General features: G+C 35.6%; 1 protein-coding gene across 5 annotated transcripts in view; it reads left to right on the forward strand.

Moving 5' to 3' along the window:
• Positions 1-18,712, forward strand: part of LOC115212006 (choline transporter-like protein 2) — a 206,067-nt gene extending 187,355 nt beyond the window's left edge. For all 5 annotated transcript variants that reach the window (XM_029780799.2, XM_029780823.2, XM_029780808.2 and 2 more), the window contains exons 19-23: positions 1,346-1,419; positions 6,276-6,346; positions 9,189-9,286; positions 13,239-13,323; positions 16,600-18,712. In XM_029780799.2, coding sequence (XP_029636659.1) covers positions 1,346-1,419; positions 6,276-6,346; positions 9,189-9,286; positions 13,239-13,323; positions 16,600-16,703 — 432 coding nt within the window. In that variant the 3' untranslated portion in view covers positions 16,704-18,712. The remainder of the gene's footprint in view (positions 1-1,345; positions 1,420-6,275; positions 6,347-9,188; positions 9,287-13,238; positions 13,324-16,599) is intronic.
• Positions 18,713-20,047: the final 1,335 nt, after the last annotated feature.

Raw genomic sequence — 20,047 nt, forward strand, 5'->3', positions numbered from 1 at the left:
TAGCTCTGTGTTTATGAGACTGAGCTTCTCCTCTAAAGGCTGTAAGATCAGACTCTACCTTTATTACTTGTATTATTCCTGAATAAAACAAATATTTAATAAATAAAATTATTCAGTTAACCATACTCTTTTACTTGTTTCGGACATTTGACTGTGGCCATGCTGGAGCACCACCTTTAGTCGAGCAAGTCAACCCCACGACTTATTCTTTGGAAGCCTAGTACTTATTCTGTCGGTCTCTTTTGCAGAACTGCTAAGTTACGGGGATGTAAACACACCACCATCGGTTGTCAAGCAATGTTGGGGGACAAACACACACACACATATATATACATACATATATACGACAGGCTTCCTTCAGTTTCCGTCTACCAAATCCACTCACAAGGCTTTGGTCAGCCTGAGGCTATAGTAGAAGACACTTGCCCAAGGTGCCATGTAGTGGGAATGAACCTGGAACCATGTGGTTGGGAAGCAAGCTACTTACCACACAGCCACTCTTGCGCCTATATTAATTTTTTGATTAAATGATTGCCTCAGATAAGACTTAGAACTATATAAGTAACAAATTACATACGTGAGAAAAATATAAATGAATCTTACTATCATGTAGATATTTCGATTGTGAAAATGAAATATAATAATCAAATTTAGTAAAGTATTGAAAATAAACACACTTTTACTTGTAAGAAAGTGAAAAAATTTCATCCATTTTCCAAATATACATTGACATGTTTAGTTACGATATGAATGAATTTCTGACGCTTAAGATAATAAGAAACTTAAGACCTATAATTTGAATATTATAATTTTAGCCATTTGAGTAACTGATCTCAACTGGATGAAGTTGATGTTTAGTGTTTTCTTACTTAAGCATGTCCTTTTATTGAAATTTCTGTGAAAAATGGAAACTAGAGAAAGACATAAAAAGTTTTAAAAATGCACTGCATGACAAATTTAAAAAGAAATTATTTTACACTCATTTTTTACTTGTATTCAGGTATGCACGTTCTAATGCTAACTTCTAGCAGGGAAACCTATTGATACAAGCATAGTTGTGTATCTTACCCAAAGTTATGATGTTGCTAATTAGCTGTTGTGGTAGATGTTGAACCAGTTGATCAGTTAAGCTTCATAAATATATGGATTTCTTTAATATATAAGCAAACACAGTTTGACCTTTTTGTGACCTTATTGATACAACAAAACTAAATACTTCTACATACATTAAAATCAATAATTTTGTATATACTTTCATTTTCTTACCATGTTGTACTACTTTTCCATGTTAAATAATGTATTTAATGATTGAATGTCTCAAATGAGTTTCTTGTTTGTTTTCAAGATTGCTGTCCATGGCAAAAACTTTTGTGCATCTGCAAAAGATGCTTTTATGCTAATACTCGCAAACATTGCCAGGTAAGTGTGAACCTTAAAAACATAAACTATTAATACTTTCCTATCCATGCATTTTTAAGTACCTTGGACTTGACTTTCAGAGCCATAGGTTCAGAGAAGTACTGACTGACACATACGAGGGGCAGAAGACAAAGACTCTTAGCATAGGGAAGAGTTGAAAGTTTTAACTAGGCATGCATCAGACAAGATCTGTGACTAATACAACATTTCAACTAGTCAGAAGTTGATGTGGCAGTGGTGGTGGTGGAAGCATTGTCTGGTAGATTTTCAGTAAAGCCAAGTGTCAAAACTAGAAAGATTGGAAGGAAGTGGAGAGCACCCGTGGACATGTTTACAAAGTCAGACCCTTTTCAAACTCCACCTGTCTAACACCTGTGGACATGTTTACAAAGTCAGAAAACAATACAGTTCCCATGACTTTCGGAAACGTTTTTTCACACTAAGAGTTGCTGAAGCATGGAACAGACTGCCGGCATCAGTTGTTAGTTGTCGGAGCACTGCATCCTTCAAAAGGAATGTGGAGACATTCCTTTGTATCTTGTGCAACTAGAGGCATACTTTGCCATGAATAATATCTAGTCAGCTCAACAGCAACCTAATGTATTTCCTTCTGCCTTGGCTTACTCAGTTAAAAGATCTGATAACAGATATGCCACAGGATGCAACTTATTCCTCAATTAAGTGAGTGGTTCTTTGCAGGACATCTCTTTTGGCCAAGTGCTGCTTCCAGAACCTTGTAAATGATGAGTATTTGGGTGACAGAAAGCCCACAGAGTTTCTTTGTTACATTTGTGACCTCACAGACATGTCTCCTGAAGACAACTCTCTTCTAAAACAGCTATTCTTCTTGTGTCTCCCACAGAATGTACAGCCCATCTTAGTTTTTATGGTTGAAGTCAGCACTGTGTTCAGATAGCCATTTCAGCTGATAAAATAATGAAATTTTCTGGAAATTTGTCCTCTTCCACTAAAGTTATTGCTCCATCGTCTAATATGGTTACTGTTGATCCTAGTTCTGATCATGCAGCAGCTATGGAAGCCATTCAGCACCTTACGAGACAAATTGAGAAGATGAGTTCATCTCCAGAATTCTGGCATCATAGCCGTTTGTCCAGCCATAGTCATCATTATTCCTTGCCTTCTTCATCATGAACTGTATGCTGCTATCATGCATGTTTTGGTGCGAAAGCTAGTGGAGCTATCCAACAAACACTGTTTGTTGGATAGCTCAATGGAGTTATCAGTTCTTGGTTGTCCAGTGTTTGCTCCTGTTGTAAGTCCGGTATTTTTAGTGCTGCATCCAGTGATACATACGATTCTCAATTCTTTCCCAGAGCTTACCGATTTAACTTTCAAAGTCGCTGATCCTGTTCATTCTACAAGGCATTTTATCAACACCAGTGGTTCACCAGTGTTTGTTCATACATGCTGTCTTCCTCCTGATAAACTCAAAGCTGCAAAAGCAGAATTCGACCACATGCTCCACCAGTTGGGGCTTATTCGTCCTTCTACTAGTCCCTGGTCTTCACCTCTCCATTTGGTCCACAAAGGAGCTATGGATTTCCACTCAGTCGGGGATTATCACAGATTAAATGCTATTAAGATTCTGGACAGATACCCTATTCCACAGTTTCAGAACTTTTCTTCTACCTTACACGGTAGTACTGTCTTGTCTAAGGTCAATCTTGTCCAGGTGTATCACCAGATTCCTTTAAATCCAGGTGGTATACCAAAGACTGCCCTTACTACTCCTTTTGGTTCGTTTGAATCCCTTTCAATGCTTTTTGGATTGCAGAACACAGCTAGTACCTTTCAAAGATTTATGAACAAGGCCATTACTCATCACAAGTTCTGCAAAGGAATAGCATATCCAGCATCTAATGCTATTTTTTCAGCATTTATGTGATTATGAAGTCAAAATCAACCCAGTAAAGGGTGCGTTTGGTTCTGCGTTGTTGGAATTCTTAGGCCACATCATTGATCCTGATGGGATTCGATCTCTCCCAGAAAAGGTACAAGCTATTCAAAAGCTTCCTCCTCCATTTTCTCTTAAGCAGCTTCGCCATTTCGTTGGCTTGGTGAATTTTTATCATCGATTCATTCCAAATTGTGCAGAGAAATTTAGTTCACTTACAGCATTGCTGAAAGATCGTTAAGAAGAAGAATGAAGTTATCTCCCTTCCACCGTCACTTGTTGCTGATTTTCAAACTTTCAAACAAGCTCTGGCTAATGTTTCAATGTTAATACATCCAAAATCCGATGCTTGGGGTAACTGCATCAGATACAGCTGTGGGTGCTGTATTACGGCAAGCTGACCAATGAATTCTGCAACTGTTGGCATTTTATTCCCGCCAACTCAAGCCCAATGAGACATGCTATAGCATGTTTGGAAGAGAATTACTTGCTATTTATTTTATGGTGAAGCATTTTTGCTATTTCCTGGAAGGAAGGAAGTTTACTATATTCACAGACCATAAACTCCTTACCTTTGCTCTTTTTTTACCAAATCAGACAAGTATTCACTGAGAGAGACTCAACATCTTGATCATATTACGCAATTTTCTAGTGATATTCGACATATCTCTGGTTCTTGCAGTATTGTTGCTGATGCCTTATCTCACTTGCCTGTTTGTTCATTGTTGTCCACTTCTATGATAGACTTGATTGCCTTGTCAGCTGACCAACCACCACTACTATCATCATCTTTGGACGTTTTGTTTGAGAAATTCGTAACATGTCAATTCAAGTATTTGGTGTTACCAACTTCAAATGGAGAGATATTGTTTGATATTTCTACTGGCTCACCCCGTCCACTCGCACCAGAGTCTCATCATTGCACTGTTTTCAACACCTTGCGTACCTTATGACATCCTGGTGTGACAGCTTCTGTGAAGCTCATTTCTGTTTGATTTCTTTTGGCCACTATATTTTCAGCATCTTAGTGACTCTCACAGATTCCTACTTTCATATCCTTATTAAAACATTTGACTATACAACTGTCAAAATGGCTAGTTTTTTTGGTTGGATGTAGTTGGAGTGGGGCCTCCATGCATTGTCCTCTTTTAACACTCTCTTGTAGTTGCATCTACAATCACTTCATGTACTCTTTTCCTCAACGACATTCCAGTCGCATTCAGTATACTGCTTCTCAATTTGAAACAACTTATGCTTCTATCATCAGTTGCAGAACATATGTAAACCTCTTTTAGCTTCTCTTGTCACTAAGTATATGTGATACTTAAAAATAATAATAATGAAATTATTGTATACAGTGCTCAAGTGCACCACAACTTGTCAAAAGCGTGTATAAAGCAAATGCAGTAATGTACAAATGTCTGGAAAGTGAACAGTGTTTGAGTCAGATACATGTTTGCGTGTGTATGAAAGAAAAAAAATAGCTCACCACTATAAAACTCCATTTGCTGTCCACTGAAGTTGTTAGGAAATCTGACCAAAAAGATGTAGAGTAAGAAGAGACAGAAAAATGTAGACTCGACACGTAAAAACATTTTTTCTTTCTTTCAGGGTCACCATTTTAATGAGGAGTCAAACATGAATCTAGTTTTCTTTTCTTGTGTTGTGTTAAACTGCATGTACATTGGTGTGACAAACAAAATTGAGTCAAAGTTTAGATAACAAGTTTTTATATATCTGCGCTTTTACAAAAAATGCATGTGAAATAGTAAAATGTATACAAACATGGTTGTTTCATAGCTAGTGAAAATTTATTGGTCAGCAGTCGGCTGGAGAATAAGTCAGTTGGTATTAATGGTTAAAGGTTCATCTTGTGTGATTCGTGCTGAAACAGAAGAGAGTATGAATGTGCCAGCTACATAATGAGATAGCTGTAATAGCTAAGAGCAATGTGAGCCAATCGCCCTGAGAGCCAGGAGTCAAGAGGGCAGTCCAGTGAGAGTCACGCTGATAAGATAAGAGGAAGATTAAATGTCCATATAGAGTTTATATATCCTTCCAGCAGAAATGCTGTGTCGCATAGCACCATCAAAGCACCCGCTACCAACAACAGCATGAGAGGATGCAACTCTGCTCTGCTCCTTTTATTACCATTCAGCCATAACAACACTTGCTACATTACTTTTTGTATTCAGATATTCTAAATAAATTTGTAAAATTATGTTATGCAATATTTAAATACCTATTTCTTTACTACCCACAAGGGGCTAAACGCATAGAGGACAAACAAGGACAGACAAACAGATTAAGTCAATTATATTAACCCCAGTGCATAACTGGTACTTATTTAATCAACCCCGAAAGGATGAAAGGCAAAGTTGACCTCGGCGGAATTTGAACTCAGAACGTAGCAGCAGATGAAATACTGCTAAGCATTTCACCCAGTGTGCTAACGATTCTGCCTGCTCGCCGTCTTATTATGCAATGTTTAAATACCTTTTAACAACTTTTATTGTAAGGAAAATGGGCATTACAATAGATACTATTATGTACCTTTTGAATACATTTCAACACTATACAGACTGAGCCAAAAGCTAGGAAGTCTGCTAGTATATATATATATATATATATTAAAACAGAAACATAGCAAACAAGAGATAGGCTCCCCTACTAGATAATTTGTTGTATAGGTTTAATAAACCAGTGGTTCAAGTTTTGTTAACTGGTGGTCAGGGTGTCTGTGACTTAGAACAAGGAGGACAGTATATATTGCTATATTTGTGGGGTCTCTGAGATTGTCAGGAGAAAAGGAGTTACTCTTGTTCTTCTGACCTAGACTGAATGCTTACAAAGCAGCCAAGTGCTAGGTTGTGATGTTAAATCAGACAACAGATTAAGTCTATCGCATATAATTAATAGTAAAATCTTTTGTATTTTCCAGGACTGTTGTGATTGATAAATCTACCAGTTTTGTTCTATTCCTGAGTCGGCTTGCGATTGTTTGTGCTATTGGTATGTATTCACAATTCTCTTTTCAGTACTACTAAAAATATTAGAAAATGTTATGAAAGTCATAATTACAATGAAGACAGAAATAATGATAATAAATGAAAACCTGTTGAGGCAAACGAAATCAAAATCAATTCGATGACTGTCATTCGTGCTAGCGGGGTGCAAAGAACACTATACGAGTGTGATCATTGACAGAGCGGCTATTCGAGTATGATCGTTACCAGCGAGGCCTTACTGACACTTATGCCTGTGCTAGTAGGGTGCCAAGAGCACCATCCGAGCGTGATCATTGCCAGAACAGCCAACTGGCTTCCGTACCCTTGGCACATAAAAGGGCACCATTTGAGCGTGATCATTACCAACGTCTCTTCACTGACACCTGTGCCAGTGGCATGTGTAAAAAGATTCGAGTGAGGTCGTTGCCAGTGCCGCCTGACTGGCCCTGTGCCGGTGGCATGTAAAAAGCACCCACTACACTCTCGGAGTGGTTGGCATTAGGAAGGGCATCTAGCTCTAGAAACTCTGCCAGATCAAGATTGGAGCCTGGTGCAGCCATCTGGCTCGCCAGCCCTCAGTCAAAATCGTCCAACCCATGCTAGCATGGAAAGCGGACGTTAAACGATGATGATGAAATTCTACTGTAGTGGTGGTGGTGGTGGCAGCTGTAACATCAATAATGTTGATGATGATGATGATGATGACGACAGTCTGGATGTTGATATCAATGACAATTACATCAGTGATGATAATAGCAGTATCAAGGATAATGATGTTAACAGTGTTCATGATGATAAAAACAGCAATGATAACAACAATGGTGATGCAATGGGAGCTTAATAACTTGAAGTAATGATGTAACTGACGAAAACAACAGATGACAGTAATAATGACTCTGACAGCTCTAGCCGTCATTAGTTTTTGACTATTGAATATTTTGTTACAGTTTGGTGGATTTTAGAGGATTATTTTTTTTTTCTTTTACCAAGAATATATGTAGGTGCAAGTGTGGCTGTGTGGTAAGAAGTTTGCTGTCCAACCATTTAGTTCTGGGTTCAGCCACTGCATAGCACCTTGGGCAAGTGTCTTCTACTACACCCCTGGGCCAAACAAAGCCTTGTGAGTAGATTTGGAGGACAGAAACTGAAAGAAGCTGGGCATGTGTGTTTCTTTGTGTTTGTTGCCAACCACCACTTAACTGGTGTTAGTTTGTTTATGTCCCCATAAGTTAGTGATTTAGCAAAAAGAGACTGAGAGAATAAATACCTGGCTTAAAAATGAAAATTTTGGGGGGTCAATTCGATCGACTAAACCAGGGGTCTCCAAAGTGGTCGATATCGACCCCTGGGGGTCAATGGGACTATTCAAGGGATTGATAAATGCACATCTACTTATTATTTATTTTCTTGTACATATCCGGGGCTTATGAAGGGGTCGATGGTCTAAAAAATGTCTAGGGACCCCTTGACTATACCTAAAGGTGGTACCCCAGCATGACTGCAGTTGAATGACTAAAAATGAGTAAAAGATCAAACGATCACCTCCTTGTCCTGGTAAGGTTAATGAAGTCAATGTTCAACTTGAATTTCTGTAGTTTTATGCCAATAGGGAGAAACAAGAGAGCTTGATGAATGCATCCTTTTCCCCACCTTATAATTGTTGCCTTGCAAGTGTTGGGTAGAGATCGACTTCCTCCTAGGTATTGTAAGGAGTGTTCTTTGGTTATGTAATACATGAACTACTTGAGATTTTACTGTTGAGGACTTGGTTGTATGAGAGATCTAGAGGAGCATAATTATGGGGAAGGCTTTTGTTATCTTTTATCTTTTCTTTTTACCATGGCTGTTGACTAAAAAGCCATTAGAGTGCAGCTATGCTGTGGCATTGCCTTGATCTGTATAGTTGAATAAATCGTCCCTAGTGCTTATGTTTTAAAGCTGTCACTTATTCAATTGGTCTATTTGGCCAAACCACTATGTTATGGGGACATAAACAAACCAACATCAGTTGGACACATATGTATGGATAACACACTCACAAAGCATTTAGTTAGCCTGGGGATATCTTTGAGAGAACTTGCCAAATGTGCCATTAAGTGGGACTGAACTCAAAACCATGTGGTTGCAAAGTGAGATTCTTATCACACAGCTATGCCTGCACCTATGTTAGTTTGCTTCCTCTTTCACCATTTTAGGTGTATCTCTGTTATTTACATACAAATACTACTTCTGCTAAAGCAGCTGAGTGTTTAACAAAAGGAAAAAATTGCTTCCGAAATCACTGAAATATTTGAAGTGCTAAAATAAAATAAAAGCATGAAATAAAAAAAAATGCAAAAAACACTATTAGTAAAATCATATTATTTGCTTGAAGTAACATTGCTAATCAAATATGATAATAGATTTAAATTTAACTAGGAATTTTTAAAAAATAATAATTACAAACCCAAATAAATGCTGATCAAAGAAAATAATTATTTGATATTTCTGCTTCAATGGGCTATAATTATAATGTTCTGTAATTAAGGCTTATTGAAGCTGAACTGTTGAATATGTTTATTTTTCTTCATGAGTAATCATCCCACCTTTTACCATACTTCTATTTATTTATTTATTTATTTATTTATTTATTTATTTATTTATGCCATACTGTCTCAAATTGTTGCTAGAAGAAATGGGAGGGTTTCTATAGCTTATGTTTTCAGTTTTATTTTTTTAAACTTATCAGAAGACCTCCACTTTAATCTGATAATTTCAGCCTCTCATATTTAGTTTATTTATTTTTTTTTAATATCTTATTACCATATTAATATAATGCCTGTGTCTTTTCTTTCTGTGTCTTATAGGATTTGCATCATATGCAGTTTTTGGTCAAAAAATAAGTCACGGTGCATCTGAGTACATTGATGAGCTAAAGCTCAGCTTCCATGTGGTTCCAATTGTGGTAAGTTTGTTTGATATTAGTCTTTAATTATTTTTACAAATGTTCAATGTATTAAGATGTAGAGTATGATGTGAAAGAGATTTGGTGGTTATTTATAGAGTGACCAGATTGAAACTCTCTTCATATTTGTTTAATGATGATACAATATTATTGTTATACTTAGAGATGGTAATTTTTTGCCAACTAAACACACATTATTTGAGCTTTCATATTATTTTTAGTTTTTACAGAGTCAGTTCTTTCGTTATATATTCTGTGACCTCTTCAGTGATTCTCTGTCCCATGCATCTCCTTTTTTCCTGCTTATTCCATTTTATCCTTTTGTGGTATGCATCTCTATCTGTGAATGTGTTTGTCTGTGTGTGTGTGTGTGTGTGTGTCTGTCTGTCTGTTTATGTGTTTAGTATATGTGTTCCATGTATGTGTATATGGTTTTGTATACTAGTTTGTACCCATGTCATTTATTTATCTGTTTATATCTTTTTCACTTTCTCATTCCGTCTTTAGTATGTGTATGTGTGTCTTGTGTGCATGTATAAGGGTTTGTATATTACACTGTTAGTACTCATGTCTATAAATTTGTTTGGAAGCCACTCAGTTGATAGAATTTATCCTAGTATAGATTTTATGGAAGAAAAACATGATGCTAACAACTAAACTCAGATTATAATAAAAGAAAACTGAATACCTGAAGACATTTAGTTTTGAATTCTACCACCTCTGCATACCAACTGCCATGTGTCAAGTTGAGGAGGATGCTACTGATTGGTGACTTGACATGCTAAAAACAGCAACCAAACATCTCTCAAATAAATCATACCTTACTGTTTATATAACATGCACTAACACCAGACACTAACATGCATGTATTCATGTGCACACACAGACACACAACCGATATACATACACACATACACAGCTGATATACACAGTTGACACATACACTTACATATACTTCCACACAAGTATTCATACATGGCTGATACACACCTGCACTCATACATACACACACCTCAGCAAACACACACATATATATCAATAAAGTGATGCCATCAGCTCTCACACACATGCCACCTTACACACACACACACACACACACACACCCTCTCCCTGACCACAAATCTAATGTTGTGCAAGCCCTTCAAAGACCAGCCAGACAGTGTGATACCACATGGTCCAAGAAATTATCCATGTATTTGGTGTTGCTGGAATTTTGATTCCACTTTTAATAATACCATGTGACCTGCTTTGACCAAAAGCAGCCAGGTTTCTGGTAACCATCTTGAACTTCCTGCACCTGTCCATTCAGCTTGAGCCCATCAGACTAGATTTCTGTAAAAAGCCTATAAAACTTTAAGTTGCATGGAGGTGACTCAAACTGTTTTAAATTGTAATAATAATAATAGTTCTTTCTACTTGAAACATAAGCCCTCAAATTTGGGTGAAGGGATTAAGTTGATTACATCGACCCCAGTGCGTAACTGGTACTTGTTTAATCGATCCCAAAAGATGAAAGGCAAAGTTGACCCCAGCGGTATGTGAACACAGAACATAAAGACAATCAAATTACCGCTAAACAGGTCTCCCGGTATGCTAACGAGATTTTGCCAGCTCAGCACCTTAATAATAATAATAATATTTATAAGATATATATATATATTAAATAAAATGAGACAACAAAGCCATGGAAGTTTGAAATTTCTAAGACATTTATAAAGAAAAAGGTAGTCTTACAGCTGTTTCAAGGATATAAAAGATATCCCATCATCAGAGACGATGTGAGGGAGTTAAATAGAAGGAAATAGTAGAGTTCAATATAAGAAGTTATTTTGGAAAGTGAGAGATATAGGAAGTATAAAGGGAAATATGAGAATAAAAGTGTATGTTGAATGTTAAAGTTGCTGTTCCATTATCCAAGGAATGTGCTGTGTAGAATGGGTAAAAAGGTTTCTTATCCATGGTATGTAAATTCCAATAGGAGTTCATATTTTGTTATAACAAACGGATGGTGTGCAGATATTAATACCATGTGCTGTTCATTCAAAGGGATCTTGTAGTGTAAATGAAATTTTGAGAATATACTGGTAGGGGGAAGTAGATAGAGAGAAGAGAATAGATAAGTATGTTAGAAAAAAGAAAAATGGTGTTGGTCAAAAGGATAAGGGGAGGAAGGAAAAAAGAGGAAGAAAAAAGGAAAAAAGGGGTGCTAGATGGTGGTCAAGATATTGTGAGTGGGTAGGGAGAGGAGAGCTATTAGTAGATAAAAGGAATAGTTGGAGGGATAGAAAGAAGAGATAAGAATGTAAGGAAGGAATATGTAAGAAGTTGGCGGTGGGGTGATATGTTTGAAAAAGCACTAAGGTGGAGAGATAGATAACAAATGTAGTACTGAGGTGGGTACTAAAAGTGAATAGCCTCAAAAAGGAAGGGAAGAATAAGAAGATATAATGGTCAAGTTTCTAAAAATAGACATAGGCATTAATATGAAAGATAAGTATAAAGACTACCGAAAATGGCTTAAATTAATCCTGAGTAAATTACTTTACTTTGTGTTTGTTGGAAATGTGACACATGCTTTCAATGCATGGTCAATGAACCTATCCAACCATCTATTTAACTACCATAAAAACCCATGTAATTTACGCACTTTTTTTTTTTATTTTGCAAAAATAAAAATAAACTTACATGAGTAGATCATTACTAGAATTTTTTTGAAATTTCTTTTGTTGGAAAAGCGTAAACATTCATGCAAGAAATTGACTCATTTAATGTTAGAATAAGTTTTTGTAGAAAAAAATAACACCTTAAATATAATAAAGCTGACTTTTATTTATGCTGGGTGGTATAATGCTTACTTTTTGTGTATAAATTTATGAAAACCATTAAACAGTTAACTACTTTTTGATGTCTGACGTTCATGCTGGTAAACACGGTCCTGGCCATATTTTACATTGCTTGGAGTTTCTACCTATCGCAATGAGGCACCATTGACATACATAGTGATATGGATATTTCTGACTGAAAAAAATGTAATGATATGGATTATCTTGATTGTGTATTTTTATTTTTGTCTGTTTATTACTAGGCAGTTTTAAGTTTGTCATAGTGTTTACACCAATTTCAAACATTGACTTCATTAACATTAAAATGCCTTCCAGCAGCTCTATTGCCACATTCAAATGCATATTCAGCATATTTAATTTCTCCTTCACAATAAACGATTCATAAGTTCTGCCCATACTGACACTAATGGTAATGACAAGTTTGCTTGACATTTTATAAGTGTGAAAGGGGTTAAAATTTCAGTACTCCGTATCAAAGGTTCCAACAAGAATAGACAGAAAAGAATTTTGTTACATAAGCTTGATCGGTCACCTTCCTCTGTTGGTTAAGTAAAGTATCATCCAAGTTGATGTTTATTGGTAATTAAACTTAATTTGCAATACCTGTGCATATTTATCAGCTTTGTTTTTGTTGGTAATTCTTATCAACAACTTTTCCTGGGATCGTAATTTGAGAAGACCTACAGCAGTAGGCTAAAGATCGGACATAATCTCTTGTGTGCAAGAAATGTAAAATAAAGTTTATTATAAACAACACAAACACTTTGTAATTTAATATCTTTCAATGTGATACCTGTTTAACAGAAATTATTTTTATTTAATGAAAATTTAATAAAATCTAATCATAAGTGAAATTATGCTAAATACAACTAAATTGAAAACCTTTTGCCCCTAACTATATCGACAATTCTGAAAACTTTTGGGTGTGAATTTTACATGAGTAGCTTTTTTTTAACAAATTTTATCCTGAAAATCACGTGCTTAAATTACACAGGTGCACAAATTACATGGGTCTTTACAGTAATTGTCTCTGATACAGACCACAACCAGTTTCCTCACAATCCAAAGTTATTTCATTCTTAGAATTATTTTCTCTCTTTCTCTTTTAGATCATTGTTATTGGTACCTATATCATTACATCACTGTTCTTCAGTGTTTATGACATGGCTGTGGACACCCTGTTTCTGTGTTTCTGTGAGTACTTTTTTAGATTTTTTGATACTGTAAATTATCACAAGCAGTGTATACATTTATCAGCATACATGTCAGTTTATTTTATTAATTGTATCTAGCTTTAGCTGTAAAGTACACTCTTGCCTCTAAAAATGTTTTGTATTTTTAACCATTATATGTTGTGTAGAGAATCGGTCTGTCCACAAGCCCAATATTCTATGGTTTCTTATTTCTTTATTGCCCACAAGGGGCTAAACATAGAGGGGACAAACAAGGACAGACAAAGGGATTAAGTCGATTACAACGACCCCCCACTGCGTAACTGGTACTTAATTTATCGACCCCAAAAGGATGAAAGGCAAAGTCCACCTTGGCAGAATTTGAACTCAGAACGTAACGGCAGACGAAATACTGCTAAGCATTTCGCCCAGCATGCTAATGTTTCTGCCAGCTCTCTGCCTTAGTCTATTCTTTGGTTTCTTTATACACTTTGTGTTGCATGTGAAATAAGAGTTGTTAACCTCTAACTCAACCCTCCTCCAGGAGACCTTGAGTGTTCCCTCATAACTCTGTCACAAGACAGTGTAGCCAATTCTGAGAAACAGAGAGAGAAGAATCAGCCTCAGTATTTGACCAATATTTTGTTAATCAACTCTGGAGGGATGAAAGACAATTTAATATAGAATTTCATTTAATGGGACTTGTGGTGATTTGCTTGAGAACACATGTCAATCTAAGTAAAATCGCAGCCATCCATACATATAGGCATGTCCTTTATGGCCATTCCTCTACTCCTCCTTGCAGGTACTAGTGCCACATAAGATAATAGTCATGCTGATGCCACATAAAATGCAGTCATGTTGATAGCATGTAAAATACACTTGTGCCAGTACCATGTGATGTGCACTTGTGTCAGTGCCACATAAAATGCACATGTGTCAGTGTCACATAAATACACCGATGCCAGCAACACATAAAAAGCACCCAGTACACTCTGTAAAATGGTTGGCCTTAGAAACCATGCCAAAACGGACAATTGGAGTCTGGGCAGCTAGGAGAGTCCATTAAGTGTCTCCTTGAATGAATCAATATAAGCTTAACCCTTTCATTACCAACCCGGCTGAAACTGGCTCTGGCTCTGAGTACAAATGTCTTGTTTTCATAAGTTTTGAATTAAAATTTCCCACCAAACCTTAGTCGCAATTTATGTTCCTAATACTAGCTGAATGATAACTAAGTTATTTTACTAAATATTTTGTTATATTTAAAGTAATTGAAAGAAACACAGGGCATCTCAAAATAAATACAGTAACAAAAGGGTTAACACTGACTGAATGACACTTAATAAACAATGTTTTGTGTCAAGGCAACTGGAGTTGTCTCATAGGGTTACTATGATCAACTAAACCTTTCCAGGTTATGCCAGAGCAATACTGCAGTCCAATGACTGAAACAGGTAAAAGAATGAAGGTTTTCAGTCAGTTTAAAGAAATAAACTTTTTCTAATGAGTATCACTTATGACTAAATTGATTACCTTTGCAACTGAAGAATATTTCACTAAGTTCAATAGGCACAAGTATGGCTGTATGGTAAGAAACATAAGAAATGAGCTGGCAGAAATGTTAGCACGCCTGGCGAAATGCTTAGCGATATTTCGTCTGCCGTTACATTCTGAGTTCAAATTCCGCCAAGGTCGACTTTGCCTTTCACCCTTTTGGGGTCGATAAATTAAGTACCAGTTACGCACTGGGGTCGATATAATCGATTTAATCCCCTTTGTCTGTCCTTGTTTGTCCCCTCTGTGTTTAGCCCCTTGTGAGCAATAAAGAAATAAGAAGTTTGCTTACACACACACACACACAAATATATATATATATATATATATCTGTGTGTATAGGTTTGTTTACCCCACCACTTGACAACCAGTGTTGGTTTGTTTACATCCTCTTTAACTTAGCAGTTCAGCATAAAGAGACTAACGAAACTGATAAAATAAGTTCCAGGCTTAAAAACAAACAAGTACTTGGGCCAATTTAAAATAATAATAATGAAATTATTGTAAACAGTGCTCAGGTGCACCACAACTTATCAAAAGTGTGTATAAAGCATATGCAGTAATGTACAAATGTCTGGAAAGTGAACAGTGTATGAGTCAGATACATGCTTGCATGTGTATGGAGGGGAGAAAATCAGGTGTAGTGTTGCCGAATCTCAGGAAGCATGAAAGTTTTGAAGGATGCAGTGCTCTGACAAACTAACAACTGATGCCGGTAGTTTGTTCCATACTTCAGCAACTCATAGAGTGAAAAAATGTTTCCAAAAGTCATGGGCGCTGTTCTGTTTTCTGACTTTGTAAACATGTCCACGGGTGTTAGACAGGTGGAGTTTGAAAAGGTGCTCAGAGTTATTGTTAGTAAGATGGTTAATAATTTTATGGGTGTCTGCCAAGTCAGCTGCCAGACGTCAGAGTTTCAATGTGTCCACACCCAGGGAAGTAAGGCGTTTAGAATATGGCAAATGCCTGATGGAGGGTATTCTCTTGGTTGCACGTCGCTGAACGACTTCCAGACGATTAATATCCTGGGCAAGATAGGGGTTCCAGACCGGTGATGCAAATTCTAAGTGAGGCCACACCATAGCTATATAAAGCCTTGGATAGATAACCAGAGAGTGGCTCACAAAGGACTTGGTAAGTGATGCCAAGACACCCTCAGCCTTCTTGGCAATTTTAGCAATGTGTTTTGTCCAACGTAAATTGCTGTCGACAATAATGCCCAGGTCACATTCACAAGACTTTTTGAGATTAATGTTGTGGGGGGAGTAAGTAGACACTGGGTTTTTCCTCCCAAAATGCATGGTGGTACATTTGTCCACAGCCAGCTTGGGTTGCTAGTCCATGATCCACTGCTGCATTGTGTCCAGGTCTGATTGCAATAAAGATCTATAGTGTACAGGATCTGTCCTCTTTATTTCGAGGTACAGCTTGATGTCATCTGCATGTTTCAGCACTGGCATTCTTTAAGTTGGCATCTATGTCATTAACATATGCAACAAATAAATGTTTGGCTATACTGTTCAAGATAGTGCGCTGCATAGCCACAATTAAATTATTGAAATAAGTAAAATATAAAAGATAAAAGGATAAATTCTTCTATAAATTTTTTCAAGAACCCATTTAAACTCATTAATATAGATAAGCCACAATAATGTACAGTTGAATGTTGTTTAAACCCAAAGTATTAAATTATGCTAACTAACTTTTATGTCTTCATTTTCCAATTATTTTTCTATTTCAGTGGACGATCTTAACGTAAATGACGGATCTGCTGAAAAACCATATTTTATGTCAAAGCAGCTTATGTCAATTTTAGGGAAAAATAACAAAGACACGGACAAATGAGCACTTTTAAAACCATTCTGAAATGTTTGAAAGCTGTTTTTTTTTTTTCTCCCTAGCAATGACTTTCTATAATCTATCTTAAGCTTTATGTACCATGGTGATATATAATTATCTATTTGAAAATAATTATCCTAAATAATAACTACAAATTTAATACTTTTTTCTAATCATTATTGATGTCATTTAGTATATTTTTTTATTTCACTACAGTTTCTAATAACATTCAAAATTAGATTTATTATGTTTTACTGATGTTACAGTAATTATTATCTAAAGGTTCTGGTAATCTACTTAAAGACACATTACATTTTTGTCAATAACTACTGGTAACTCAAGTATTTTATACTACAACCAATAATACTTTTTGTTTTCTACTTTATTTTCACCTAAATATCTTCAATGTTCTACCTTTATGAATGATTAAATTGTGTAAAAATTACTGTGTAAAACTTAATGAATTTACAACAGAGAATATGTAGCACCAAAAGTGATTGTCAGTAATGAAAAAGTATTGAGAATAATTTAAGTCAAAACAATGACTCTTTCGTTTGTTTATGAGTAAATAATTACTGGAAATCATTTAACTACTTAAGACATTTAGCTAAACAAAAGTAAACCTCATGACTTGCTGCATAATGTGATACTGTATTATTTGAAATGTTAACTACTTTATAAAGACAAAGATCTAAGAATTATTCCCAAATTTAATACTTAAAGTTTTGACAATATGTTGAATTTAGTGAGGATATTGTATTAGTTCCATATTACAAGGCTGTGAGCTATATTATGATTGGTATTTCCTGTCAGTTCTGTCACTACCATTTTATAAACTATCCAGTATTTAGAAAAAAAAAAGTAATGATCTTGATTTCATCTGAATTCACTTGTTGCCTTTGCCAAAAAACTGTTGTTCAACTGAAAAATTCACTTAACTTTTGTTTATAAAGTTATTATGCAAAATATAAAATGTATTGTGGTTATGTGAGGTGTCTTATTTTCATGTAAATGTAGTTTAGCCAATGAAATTGGCTATGGAGACAGCTAAATTATGGTCTTAATGTCTAGTTCCACAAGATACTTCTTTAAACATATAATGGGACAAAGGAAGAGTGTTGGTTTAAGTGTCAAGTGCTAAGTATCGTAGTTTACTTAGTGGTCTTGAGTTCAATCTGTGTATCAGTCAAACTAAATACACTCTGGTTCAAACAGATAAGCTAGTGACCTCATGAGTAGGAGAACAGCCAAACAGAATATCCTTAGGACAATAGAATGACACCAATCTATCCCTAAAGGGCTCAAAATTACTAGAACATTACTGAATGTAAAAGTCACTTAAAGAAAACCACAGGAAACAGCTAAAATATGACTGTAACAGCCATGAGGGAGGACACTAATTCAAATACATCAGTGCATAGTAACCCTTGGGGTGTTGGATAATCTCCAAAACCTTTATCTTAATGTTGCACTGGAGTTTTTTTTCTCTTAGCTAGTAAGAGATTTGAACTCAGCGGTGCAGATTAATAAAGTACTTGCCAATTATACAGTGATCTGTATACAGAAGGGAACTGTGCTTCTCTGGTGTATCTAATTACAGGTAGATGTACAGTGACTTAATAGCTTAACATCTACGCAAAATTTATAGTTCATCACCTGTGATGAGGAAACAAATTTACAATCTTTTCACTTGACTAAGACTCTCATAAGAGGGAATGATCCTTGATTTTAGTTTTCCCTAAATCATTTTAAAATACATAACGTTGGGGGTTTGGTGATAAAAGCATCTATGCAATTGCTCATCTTACTATAAATAGCAATCAAATCTCCCTCAAATCACATCCTACCATCTTACAAAAAGGAGATACTGGACAGTATAGTCCCTGATATACAAAAAAAGAAAAAGAAACTAGTCGGTCATTGCTGAGATATCTTTCAGCATAGATCTACTGAATCAGACTTATCTGAGGCAAACAACAGCTAAAGATCCAAGAATCAGGAACATTCACACACATTAAAAAATTGGATCCTTTTAAGACAATTTCATAATTTCTAACTTTTTATCTTTTGTGATAGAGAAATTATGAAATCAATCCTATTTTTTGAGAGAGAATTAAATTTTAATTCATTTTTCGTTAGCATATAAGCCGAGTCTCCACTTCCTTACATATCCATTTCGCAAAAAAAAAAAAATTCTTGAAATATTTAAAGTTATTTTTTAGATTTCTTGCTTTTAAAAATTGTTTCATTTAAATAATGTTACTTGATACATGATGTGGCAAAGTACCTAATTATGAGATAATAAAATTCATTCATTCATCTGTAAAGGGATCATAAAACATTGTTTTTAACATTTCACTTAGAATCATTGATATAATCATTGTTATATGTGCCTTTATACATATATATGTATATATGTCAGTGTGTGTGTGCTCATGTGTATATTACCCTTATCCTAATCTTTATTTTTGGATTAGAAATTAAGCTTTTTATGGTTATCAATTTGTGTTGCAAGATTCCTGATGTGAAATTGTGTATTGAAACCAATATTGTTGTATTTCAAGATGGTCATTTTTTTCTTTTTCTTTTGCCAAATAAACACTCACACTGTATATTTTTTCCTTCATTCATTTATTACTGTACTTATTTTATTATTTTATTATTTTAATTCATGTCCATTGTCCAGAAATATTTTGTTACACATCTGTGACCTCTTCAGCAACACTTCTCATTTTCATGTGTGTTCTTGCTTCACTTACTCCATTCTGTTCTTCTAAGGCATGTATCCTTATGTGTGCGTGTGTTTGTCTCCTTCTTTGTGTGTGTGTATGCCTGAGTGTGTGTCATAGTTTTTAGCAGCAGTGTGGTCTTCCCCTCAGCAGTCCCATCCTCTCACCTCATGTTGCTGCTGTTCTAAGACCGAAAAGTATTTTTCAGGTTTTAGGACAGCAACACCACAATGGGGCAAAGAGGATGGGGCTGCTGATGGGAAGGCCACACTGCTGCTAAAAACTATGACACCATACACACACACACACACACACACATGAACAAGGACACAAACATATGTGCACATGAGGATACACACCTTAGAAGAACAGAATGGAGTAAGTGGAGCAAGAAACACACATTAAAATGAGAAGTGTCTCTGAAGAGATAACAGATGTGTGACAAAAGATTTCTAGACAATGGACATGAATTAAAATGATAAATGAGTGAAAAAAATATACATAGTGTGTGTGTTTATTTGAAAAAAAAAAATGACCATCCCAAAATACAACAAATTTGCTTTGTGTACAATTCCTAATATTCTAACTAAGAATTGTTATTTTTTTACATCTGTTTTAATT

This window comes from Octopus sinensis, linkage group LG1 (assembly GCF_006345805.1).
Source record: "Octopus sinensis linkage group LG1, ASM634580v1, whole genome shotgun sequence".
Lineage (NCBI taxonomy): Eukaryota > Metazoa > Mollusca > Cephalopoda > Octopoda > Octopodidae > Octopus > Octopus sinensis.